This window comes from Perna viridis, chromosome 5, assembly GCF_037379345.1.
Source record: "Perna viridis isolate PV_CMFRI_1.1 ecotype Kerala chromosome 5, ASM3737934v1, whole genome shotgun sequence".
Classification (NCBI taxonomy): Eukaryota; Metazoa; Mollusca; class Bivalvia; order Mytilida; family Mytilidae; genus Perna; species Perna viridis.
In genome coordinates this window covers 49,827,683-49,839,873 of record NC_142449.1, presented here as the reverse complement: position 1 = coordinate 49,839,873, position 12,191 = coordinate 49,827,683, and the positions used below count along the sequence as shown (strand labels likewise).

The 12,191-nt window shown below is 35.4% G+C and overlaps 1 protein-coding gene across 3 annotated transcripts; it reads left to right on the top strand.

Moving 5' to 3' along the window:
* The first annotated feature begins 1,819 nt into the window (after positions 1 to 1,819).
* LOC148618098 (uncharacterized) lies at positions 1,820 to 11,924 on the top strand. Of its 3 annotated transcripts, XM_088585963.1 has the most exons (6): positions 1,820 to 1,999; positions 6,566 to 6,617; positions 8,326 to 8,513; positions 9,643 to 9,840; positions 10,284 to 10,433; positions 11,613 to 11,924. In XM_088585963.1, exons 1-6 carry the CDS (start codon positions 1,865 to 1,867, stop codon positions 11,832 to 11,834), a joined length of 945 nt encoding a protein of 314 aa, XP_088442089.1. In that variant the 5' UTR covers positions 1,820 to 1,864; the 3' UTR covers positions 11,835 to 11,924. The 3 variants fall into 3 exon arrangements, with proteins under 3 accessions (XP_088442089.1, XP_088442090.1, XP_088442091.1); XM_088585964.1 differs by lacking the exon at positions 8,326 to 8,513 and having other exon boundaries at positions 1,821 to 1,999; positions 9,650 to 9,840; XM_088585965.1 differs by lacking the exon at positions 9,643 to 9,840 and having other exon boundaries at positions 1,822 to 1,999.
* The last annotated feature ends 267 nt before the right edge of the window (positions 11,925 to 12,191 follow it).

Below are 12,191 nucleotides of genomic sequence, written 5' to 3'. Positions count from 1 at the left end.
TAATGGATGTTTATCAATATGTGCATAATTCAATTATTGATATAAAAATGGAGAAGTTTTCTAGACAATACAAACACGTTCAAGACAAAACGTATATATCTCTTCGGGCAATACCAGTCTGTGTCCACACTTGAAAAAATGTATCATCTCCGACATTTAATATCCGTAGCCGTATCCGTTCCGATAACGTACATTAATTATAACACTTTCCGTTGTTACTCTTCAAAGCAGCCCATGGAAGGAGGAGTTCGGGATTCTCGGATCTGTACATGACTTTTGAGCTAAACTACGACTTCCGAACAGTATTTTGTGAAAAACCATGCCGTCAGATTGGGGCGGGGGGGGTCGTCTGATTTCAGTTTCTTGTTAACTCATATGAATATTTATTCAAACAAAAGGTAAGTACCACATTCAGTTAAATACTAATGAATCTAAAAATCGTAGTCTGAGACCATATCAACCCTTCTTTTTTTAGTGGAGTCCGAGTTGCTCATTTACTTTTGTTACGTTGTATGTTTGATTTTAGTTACTTCATGTTCTTTGTATGGCTGTTTTCCATGTCTGGTCTTTGTCCCTGGATAACATTCTTCTTATTACCGTTATAACCTTGGTTCCCTTGATTACTCTTTGAAGCAGAAGCAGTTGAGAATTCTTACAATAAAAAATTCAAGTCTTCAATTCCAAAACTTAATACTTTGGAAAAGTCTGATCAAAATCAAGCAGAGTCAGACACAGCTCTTGAGATTCAAGATATTGATAAGGAAATTGTATCGTCAGCAGATAAGTCGGACCAATTTGATTTAATAACTAAATGTTTTAGGTCCTGATGGTTATGTTGATGTGTGAACTTGATTTTTACCAGAGATCATGCATGTGACAATAAAATGTTTAATGGTGGTTAAATATGTTTACATTTGACTGGTGTAATGCTCTGCTTAACTAAAAATTTGGATCCTCCTTGAAATCCATGTGCAAAAAAAAAATTAAAAAAAAATACCACCCCTTGAAGTTATAAAAAAAAAATTTAACCCCCCTTTTCCACTTACAGAAAAAACTTGACCTCCCGGCATATGTACTTGCTTTGTGGAAATTTTCAAATAAATGTCTACGGTTTGAATATTATTTATAAATTATTATATAAATTTAGGTTACAGACCACCAATTCAACCAAGGAGCATTTGGAACGTACGCAAAAATAGTCCTACGCAGAAATTACCCCTGTTCCTCATAGTGCTGTGAAAAAAGTTCTCATCTCATTTAAAAAAATTAAACAGTTTCTGAAAGGAAAAAGGAAAAACATTTCTGTACATTTTATAGGTGCATTTTGCTTCTTGTGATGTGAAGCCTAATCTCCATAATGTTTTCTAAATATACCCCTATCTTGTGAAATCACTGGGATTTCCCATGCTATTTATAGACACTTCACTTCCGGTGACCAGTACTGCACTGCAAGTCTGCTAACCCCACATGCCATTCTGAGGATTGTGAGCTGACATATGTAGAATCATGCTGATATATCGTCCTCTGCAGGTTAAAGTTAAGGTAAAGTCCAGAGAAGCCATTGAATATTGTGAAATTAGCATAGAAGCCTATGGGAAGTGGAATTAGTGGTTTTTAGCCTAAAGCATGCCGAATCTAGAGGTTTAACCTAAAAAACAAAGCTGTTATGCACGTGGCTAATTACAATATTCGATATGTTTCGGCTAAGTTTACAGCCAATGAAATGAACATTGTGTTACTTTATATATTTATCGGGCATTTTTCAAGATTCCAGAGCTTTTCAGAGAGGAAATAATCGCCATATTCTTGCGGCATGTTTCTCTGTTTCCTTCCCCTTTCCCAATGATATCCCCTGTAAATAGTGATGTTATACCCACGCAATGTATTGATTACTGGTGCCAACAGAGGTTTGGGTCTGGAGCTTGTGAAACAGTTTCTACAGCTTCCAGTGCCACCGAAGAATGTATTGGCCACATGTAGAAACCCGGAAAATGCTGAGGTCTGGAATTGGTTATATATTTTTATTTATTTAAAGTTAAGGCATATCGGAAAAAGTGGTCACCGCACTTCACTGAGTTAAAACCGGAGAAGGGGTGGGGTGTTCACTCTGATAGAAGTGAACCTCTGGAATATGTCATGTTCAGTTCTTGTCATGCATGCTTCAAATTATATGATACGAATAGGAAAGTCATGTCAATATACGATTGAAGGCGGATTGAATTTTGATTAACATACCTGGAGCAAGTTCAAGTCCGTATGGTTAAAGGTTAGATATCTACATGTACATAAATTGTGTGATCTTCAATATGTTAAGGGTGGATACTAAATTTGTCAGCTACCCACCACTGCCTGAAACTATTTGAAGTGACCCCCAGACCCAGCCCGGAGAACTTCAGATACAATTTAGATTGATATATTTTACTTTAGAACAGTTTTTGTTAGTAATTTTTTGCTTGTGTTCTAGTGGAAACCGATAAAGGTTCCACAAGGATATGATACAACTTTCATGATCGTACGTGTGTTGAAAATCAATTAGCTTATCTACAAAAAAAAAACAATATTAAACTAAAGCATATTTTGTATTTTTTCGGCCATTTTCTACTTAAATCAAACATCTTCTTAAGTTTTTGTTAAAATTGACCTGGCGCAGATCCAAGGACTGGCGTATCGGGCTAACGCCCCCCCCTCTAAATCGGTAAGAAAATTTTTTCCACAAATTTCGCCCCATAATATTTTTTGCCTTGCTTTGCACTGCATTTAATTCAATTAACGCCCCCTAAAATCAAATCCTGGATCCGCCCCTGTTGACGTAACTTCTCAGCTCACCAATACTATAATTAAGATAATATTTGTATTTTGCCATTGATTTCCTACTTATGCCTGAGCAAGTCTGGTCGTATTGGAATTACAGGGTAATATGATGTATATTTTTAACTGTTCCTTCCTGTGCTAGCAAGATGAAAATGGTGTCATCTATGTTACACTGTGATACTCAAAGTTCCCTGCCCTGAAATACAGGGATAGTCTGGGCCAACCAATGGAATGGGCGATTTAAAAATTCTAGTACCTGTCTCGTCATGATCAGTATACATATGTTACAGTAATTGTGTATAATTAGTTATTATATTTAATTACATGTACTACAGTTTAATTCAATAAATATGTATAACTACTAAACCTCCCAGGAAATATATATACATGTAATTCCAAATTCTGACCAGTAATTATTATAATTACTAATAACATGGGGTTAATTATAACTCCTTGCTAATAGTTTTGCAAGTTTTTTCTACAAATTTACTGATTTAATTTCAGTGAATGAGTAGGAAGGTGCCAAATGTTTAGTAAATTAAATTAATATGATAAATTATTATTCATTTTACTTAAATTTCTTCTTGACAATAAAAAATTGATTGTTTATCTCTATAGATACAATGTAATAAATAAATGAAATACAATGAACTTTAATGGAACTAACTCAACAACTCACAAGAGGAAAATGGATCGACCCAGCAGTGACTTCCATTCAGATTTGTTGTTTCTAAACTTAACAAACCAAACGAAGAAACTTTTTACAACTCAAATTTACAGCCAATAAGGGGGATCTAGATCTGTTTAAAAATCCTGTTCCTCAACTGCCAGCTCTTAGTAAACGCAGGGAGGGAGTTGCATGGCTAGCACTGTATATGTACTACACTGAGTTCATACAAAGGTGTTTTATGCAACCATACATTGAATCAACTTCATTACAACACATGTATAGTTTGTACATAGAAAACTGCTGGACCTGCTTGAACTAAAGACCAATATTTGTTGTACATATCTGTCTAAAACTGCTGGACCTGCTTGAACTAAAGACCAATATTTGTTGTACATAGCTGTCTAAAACTGCTGGACCTGCTCGAACTGAAGACCAATATTTGTTGTACATAGCTGTCGAAAACAGCTGGACCTACCCAAACTAAAGGCCAATATTTGTTGTACATAGCTGTCGAAAAGTGCTGGTTATGATTACAGTGATCACCATGCCAAAGTACTTTAACCCCTACTGCATTTTTTGCGCCTCTCTCAAGTCAGAATTTTCTGGCTACAGTATGTATTGTTTCGTTTTCACTTCCAGGTTACTTTTATTTTGCTGGAGTATATAGAGGCAACTGTTTCGCTGTACCTGTGTATAATGTTGTTTTGAGGCCAGCAGCAGCCTACCCTGTTCTGGAAGGGTTTCCTTTTTTAAGATTCATGTACAGTTTATTTACAAATCCTGCAATACAGAAAACTCCCCTTTAAGCCCAGGGTAGTTGTAAAGGGGTTCCCTGATTTCTTACACCCTTCACACCCAGGGATTGGTGTGAAAGAGTAATCAAGGGAACCAAGGACATAGCGGTAATCAAAAGAATGTAATCCAGGGACAAAGACCAGACATGGAAAACAGACATACACAACAAAGAACATAAAGTAACTAAAATCATACATACAAAGTAACAAAAGTAAATGAGCAACTCGGACTCCACTAAAAACTGGGAGCATGGACCAGGTGCACCGGTAGGGTAAGCGTTCTCTGCTTTTCTAGAAACACCCGCCGAGTTGTTCATAAAATGTCAAGTCCGGGGTAGACAAACGAGGGAAGGAAAACTATGGCCCGTTGAATAAATCAGTTTTCATGGTGCTGATGGATACACCATAACGATCCACGAGTTCATGATAACGACCATAAAACTTCTGTAGTGATGACTTCAATCTTGTAGCAACATAACCCTGTTCCAGAAGCCTATTTGTTAGAGTTCCAGCGCGATACAAAAAGTCTGTGTAGTTTCGGCAAGCTCTGGCATAACGTATGAGTTGTGATATGAACACTCCATACGCAGGAGCCGAAGGGATGTTGCCACAGATGAAAGGAAAATTAACAATTCTGAATGAAAAGTCATGTTTTACGTCCAAAGTTTGGCATCCCAATATTATGATTTTTTCTGAATTTTGTATAATGTCAGTATTCATATGTATGCACAAGTCGGCAATCATCTCAAAGATATCTTTCCAAACTTCTTTTACCAATTTGCATATAAAAAACAAATGATTCAAGTTTTCCCTTTCGTTGCAGAAATGACATGAACCATTTGAAAAATTATTTTTTTGTAATAATTCCTCGGTATAAATAATATTATGGAGCAGTTTCCACTGCAGTTGCTTAGCTTTTCTATTCCCAAAATTGTCTTTTAGTGAAACCCATATCTTCTCCCATTGGATATTTTCGTTTATGAAGAAATTTTACCATTTTTGCTCACAATTTGGAGTCACTGGGAATTCATAGAAACTCTGTATTTGTTTCAATTTTATATCTTGTCGCTATAACCTTGTCCTCTCGTACAGAATGAGTTTTATAAAATCCGAATGGCACATTATTCTGTGATAAGTTAATATTATTGAATTTTGGAATATTTATATGCTCAGCTTTAAAAGCTGCCTTTATTTTGCTGTATTGAGCTATCCAACTTCTCTTATCGTTTAATTTATTGAAAACAACTAAGGATGACTCAAAAGAATTAGTATGGGTGTTCCATACATTCTTTACCTTTTTATCCCACTTTTGGGAAAATTATCAAAAATAGAACTTTCCGGCCAAATTTAATATTCGAGTTACCTATAATATTCTCCTCTTACTAGAAGTTTTTCTCTAGATGTATTATTGCCGTCTGTGTATCTTAATAAACTCTATCCAGGAACTTAAGAGATTTTGATAATATTTCGACATCTTCATCTGACCTAAGTCACTAATGTCTGAACATGTACATCTAAAATATTCCGTGTCAAATTTTGTGTCTAGTACGGTGAGCCAAAATTCGGCCAAGGCGTTCCAATTATCCAGGTCAGAATTTATAAGGTTATACAAACTCCTGACCTGTTTTGATTTAATAAAATTTCTTAGGTCAACCATATTAATTTCACCTTTTTCTTTTGGTAAGCAACAAACCGCTCTAGATACTCGATCTGGTTTACCATCCCAAACAAAAGACCACATAATTATATTAATCTCCTTTTCATATTTTAAGGGTATGCCTCTTATCTCGATTTCATACCCAATCATGGACAATATAAATGATTTAATAATAAGAACTTTTCCCTCAAATGTCAAATCTCTTGATTTCCAAACCTCAATACAGCTCTTTATCTTATTCGTTTTGTCTAACCATATTCGATCTAAATTTACCCCGTACCCGTGTTGGACGCCAAGCTCTTTAACTGGCTGCTTTGTCCATTTTATTGAATTTAGGTTTCTTATTCTTCCATCTACCTATGCACATTCCGATGTAAGGATTTCCTTGAAGACCCTTGGGTGGCTTTGAGCTGACATTTTTTCTTCCCGGTTGTTGTCTATATGAAATATTCAACATTTCGTTTCTCGTTATATTACCTTTTATATAAATAATATCTTACGTTTATCATCACTGGCACGTTCTGCATATTTTCAGATATTTATATAATATTTGATAGAAACCGATCATTTATTAGAAACTATGGTTGCCAAATCAGTCCGGAGTTTAATTTTGTCAAATATTTCACTTTTCAGGAGTTGAATGATGTTGCGAGAACACACAACAATGTTAATGTTTTAAAGCTCGGTAAGTGAAGTTGAAATAAATATTGTCAATTTTCAGTTACGTGTGGCTCAATTACAATGAAACCATAAAAACACATAATCAGGGACGGATCCGTAGATTTTGCGGTTATTATTTGCCCGGCTTATTTTTGTCCAAATTTCGAACGAAATTAACAAAATCTTGAAGAGGGTCAACCTACAGTAGCAACCACATGGATCGGCCACTGACAATTATGTAAAAGCACTATTCAAAATAATTCGAACGTTTATTTTTTTATAGAGGGCGAAGTCCCTCGTCACGGCTATCTATACGAATTTAACCTTTGACATTAGACGCACTAACATCATACGAACTCTGAAACCATTTACCGAAGAAAATCATCATAAGAACAAAAAACTTTCCCATTACCCCTAATGCAAAATTTCAACTTAATTGCACACAATGTCTTACCCCTAACGCAGGTTGTACGGTTCAAACGCCGGTTTGATGGTTTTTCTAGGGTCATTTCCACAGAAAATAAGTGGGTAGCCTAAGTGAATTGCTCCGATATGAATGACAATTTAGATAATACATATATAGCAATATTAACAATCGGTGCTGCAATGTTCAAGCCAAAAGCAGTTGCTTGTGTTCAGAGGAAAAGGTGTCCCGTTTACTCATTCATTCTTAAAAAACAAATGTAAACAAAGTGAATTTTGTCTCATTTTTAGTTTGTTCACCTCGAAACGATCAGTCAAGGTATATTGGGCACTCCTTTTGTCATCATTTAGTCTGCAGAGTTCTCGAATTTACTTTAAATGCTCTCGATTTCGCAAAAAAAAAAAAAAAACACGGATTTTGATTGAACACCGGGTTTACAGGATTTAACGGTTTTACATTCTTGCAACGATGTATTATTTTTATTTTAAATAGATCAAAAGCACATGGTTTTCGTTTTTATTTTTATTCAAATTGCTATTATTTTTACCTTATTACTCCTACAAAAACTAAATTCTTATTTTTAAAGAATTTTTTTTCATAATCCTATAGAAATCTAATGGATTTTGTATGATACCTAGTAAGACTATTGTATGATACCGAGTAAGACTATTGTATGATACCGAGTAAGACTATTTACTATTTACTAGTTCTTGTCAAATTTTGTATGATACCGAGTAAGACTATTTACTATTTACTAGTTCTTGTCAAATTTTGTATGATACCGAGTAAGACTATTTACTATTTACTAGTTCTTGTCAAATTTTGTATGATACCGAGTAAGACTATTTACTATTTACTAGTTCTTGTCAAATATTATCTCTCATATAGTTCACATCTTAAACTTTTTAAATTATATAAATGATGTCCAACTGTTTAACGCCTGATTATTTTTTTAATTTTCAATATATTCAACTTCGTCCCCTTACTAGTTATTACAATCTAGTTGATTTTTAAATAAACTGAGGCAGCAACTGTAATATAGGAAACAGTTTGAATTACACAAACTAATTTAAAATCAATAGATTAACCTGACATTATATAAAATCAATAGATTAACCAGACATTATATTTTGTATTAAAGAAAAATGAGGACAGAAAAGACGTAAAATCATTTAACTGTTACAGTTTTCCAGTGCACCATGTGCTAAAAATGTATTTCAGTATTATAAGAATCCCTATCTGTATTGAAGAGAGTTTATCTTTTTGGTTTTACTCACACACTGATATGATTGTAAAATTGATTCCACAGATGTAACGGAACCAGAATCGTTCGCAAGAATCGCAAAGATCGTTGAAAAGCACACCGAAGGAGAGGGGCTTAATTTACTTATTAATAATGCAGGGATTAACTTACGGTTTGGGCTAGAGGCTGTCGGCAGTGATGCGATGGTGCAAAGTTACATGACTAATGTTATTGGTCCTTTACAAACGACGCAGGTATTCGGCTGAAGTCCTTTATACATACTCCGTACACACTTACAATCTAGGGACAATCCGTTGCAAGTAGGCTTTAATCATGTTCTACTGTGAATTCTCGTGATTCCCTCCCCACAAATGTGAGGCCCCAATGAGCAAACACGGTCGAAGTACGCTTAATTAACTCCAGATTATTTTGAAAACTGTTGGTTTGCAGCATTTTTTAAAATGTCGAATGTTTTACCTACTTGGTGACGCTTATGATAAAACAAAATTGAAACTAATTTAATATTCGAAGACTGAAGTCTTCGAAGTCGCTAATCGTCAAATATTCTGTGCCACTGATTGTGGCTTGCTTTCAACATCTGAAATTGGCACGAATGCGATATACTCTAAAATGGGGTGACTTCCGCTAGAATCATGTTCCCTTGATATGATTACTCTTTCGTAACGCGATACAAAAAGTCTGCGTAGTTACGGCAAGCTGTGGCATAATGCATGAATTGTGATATGAAAACTCCACGCGCAGGTGCTGAAGGGATGTTGCCACAGATGAAAGGAAAGTTGACAGTTCGGAATGAAAAACCACCACGTTTGTGGTATAGTTTGGTTAATAGTTTTCCTTTACCATCGATCTCTAAGTGTAGGTCAAGATATGAGGCTGACTTTGCAGTGTCTGTAGTATCCTTTATCTCAAATTCTATGGAGTAGATGTGATGTAGCAAATCCCAGAAACTTGGCTGTCGGGCTCTGATAATGTTTATGACCTATATAGTCAATTGTGTTTGAATCGGAGACTAAGTAATATAAGATTAAGTTCAATGCTAACCGATCATTTCATCTTCTATGTAAACTTCCCGTTCTCATTCAAGCAAAACACACGTTGAAAACATGTGTATGATATTTGAGAGGTACATTTTGATATCGTTTGGAGCTAGAATTGACGGTTTTACGGCACCGATCAGCAGCATAAGGTGGTGTAGCAATATATAATTATGCAAATCATATGCGAATGTAAGTACTGAAATTACGAGTACAAAAAGTCGCTAATAATATTAGCGACTTGAAAACACAATACCAAGTTTCAATAGTGCAATAGTATCTGGAGTGTACACCCAGGTCATGTACTATCGTGAATAACATTCATTAGTTTGCAGATGTTACAAAGACTGACGAAATAGGAAGTATTGCATCATCATCTGAGAAGATTTTCTCAAATGACGGACTTAATTTGCTGATCAACAACGCGGGTATTTCCTATAAGAAACAGTATGTTGGAAATCTGAATAAACAAAAGCTTATTGAACAATTTGATGTCAACGTTTTCGGCCCTGCTTTAGTAACACAGGTGATAACCTACCGACTTCTGTATATTTCTTAAGTTATTGTGTCTTGTTTTACAATCGTCTTAATTTTTACTTACTACTTTGTTTTGTTTTACTTTTATATATAATTATGTATATCGTTTTTGTAGCCCCTTTTGATCATGTACTTAGATTTCGATTTCTCTGAATTGCCCGTCAAATACTTAGTATTTCTGTCACGATACAAATACATAAAAAATACAAAAATAATAAAATGCTTACTTGTAACCAAACATCAAAAAAAGGAATGATGTTTTTATAGCTTTGTATACTTTTGTTTAAAATAGATATAATGTGATTCGTTTACATATGATCAATTACCCGGTAATGCCCTAACACATGATGTTGGCCTGTACAAAACAAAAACACCCACTGTTCACTTCACTTGTGGACCACTTAATTGTTATTACATCATGTACTGTTTTAGGCACTTTTACCATACCTCAGACAAGCTGCAAAGTCTTTACCAGACCTCCCCCTATGCTGTAACAGGGCTGCAGTAGTAAATATGTCATCTATACTGGCATCCATAGAGCTGAATAAAACAGGTGGTCTCTATCCCTACCGTACATCTAAGGTAAGACAAAAATAGACATACATGTATCAAATATGAGCAGCCTCGGTCATTACCGTGTATCTAAGGTGAGGTGAAAATAGACATACAATGCATCAAACGTGAGCGGCCGCTATCATTACCGTACGTCTAAGGTATGGTGAGAATAGCCATACAATGCATCAAACGTGAGCGGCCGCTATCATTACCGTACATCTAAGGTAAGGTGAGAATAGCCATACAATGCATCAAACGTGAGCGCCCGCCACCATTACCGTACATCTAAGGTAAGGTGAAAATAGCCATACAATGCATCAAACGTGAGCGCCCGCTATCATTACCATACATCTAAGGTATGGTGAAAATACACATACATGTATCAAACACGAGCTCATCGTACATCTAAGATAAGGTGAATATCAAACAGGAGCTCACGTACGTCTAAGGCAAGGTGAAAGTAGACACATGTTTCAGTATGAGTGGTCTCTATCCTTACCGCACAACTATGGTAAGGTGAAAGTAGACATACATGTATAAACCATGAATAAGGATGTAGAAATGTTCTTACAGATAAATGATAACACAGGTTATTATTCCAACCTTATTGTTCTTCTTAGACTACAATTTGTACAAAAGACTAACTTGCGGAGAGGTTCAATACTGTCGACTCCTACATTAAAGGCAAGATGTTAACACCAGGTTATCATATGACTTATTGTTTCTGCTCAGCTACCAATAGTATACTGAGCAACTTAGGGTGAAATTGTGTTTTTTTTTCCATTCATCTCTTGCCTATCTTTCAAGCATACACCCAAAGTTAGTATTTTAGTTAAAATGACCACCGGTCTACTGACAAATGTCTGTGTAACATGATGTGCCTTTTTAATTGTTCTTTCCTACATAAGCAGCATGAAAATAGCGTTTGTCTTTTTTGAGCATCCAGGATCTACTGTAATATTCAGTAGTTCTTCTCCTGGAAAACAGGGATAGTCTGTGTATGGGGCAGTGGAGTTGATGTTGAATTTCACTCAATTGAATACTTGCTGCGACGTGATTAGCATACTGAAGTACCGCAGATTTACCGACACTGCTTAAGTTCTATGATAAAATGACAGGTTCCGCATTTTTTTTTCGTTTGCACAATGAGGCCGACTTCTCAAGTTGCTTCGATACATGTATTGAACATTTTATTTTCTATTTTAGGCAGCTTTAAACATGCTGACCAAAAGTATGAACAGTGATCTGAAAGCTGATGGTATCCTGTGTTTTTGTTTACACCCTGGCTGGGTACAAACAGACATGGGAGGCCCAAACGCTGACGTCACTAAGGAAACTTCAATACTAGGTTTACTGGAAATAATGTCCAAGATGGGGAAAGATTCCGATATTTTTGTAGACTACAGTGGAAAAACGTTACCATGGTGATATCTTAACCACCATATAAGTTAGAATGTTACTTGGGAAATTTTCGATAAATGTCTGTCTCTGAAGCGAATGAATAAATTCTGAAAGTTTTGTCTAATTGAATTTTATGCTGACCAGACATGAGCAGATCTTTTGAGTATCTCTCATTGAGAACGAGAAACTAATTGTTACATGGAATAAGAAACACTATGAAAACTTCTAGGTGCTTTATATAAATACAGGCCATGTGTTACCAATAGACCAGGTCTCAGTATCGTATTAATTTTCCCATAGACTTCTATAGTGAAGTGCATATTTTTAGGATTTTTTAAAAAATATGTAAATTGATTCAATAAAACTTTCACTTATGTAGCATTT

Bases quoted from the DNA above. Each gene is read 5' to 3' on its own strand.
- LOC148618098 (XM_088585963.1), top strand. From the start codon at position 1,865: ATGTTATACCCACGCAATGTATTGATTACTGGTGCCAACAGAGGTTTG. The intron at 2,000-6,565 runs GTCTGGAATTGG...TTCACTTTTCAG, and splicing joins GAAACCCGGAAAATGCTGAG to GAGTTGAATGATGTTGCGAG. The intron at 6,618-8,325 runs GTAAGTGAAGTT...TTGATTCCACAG, and splicing joins TGTTAATGTTTTAAAGCTCG to ATGTAACGGAACCAGAATCG.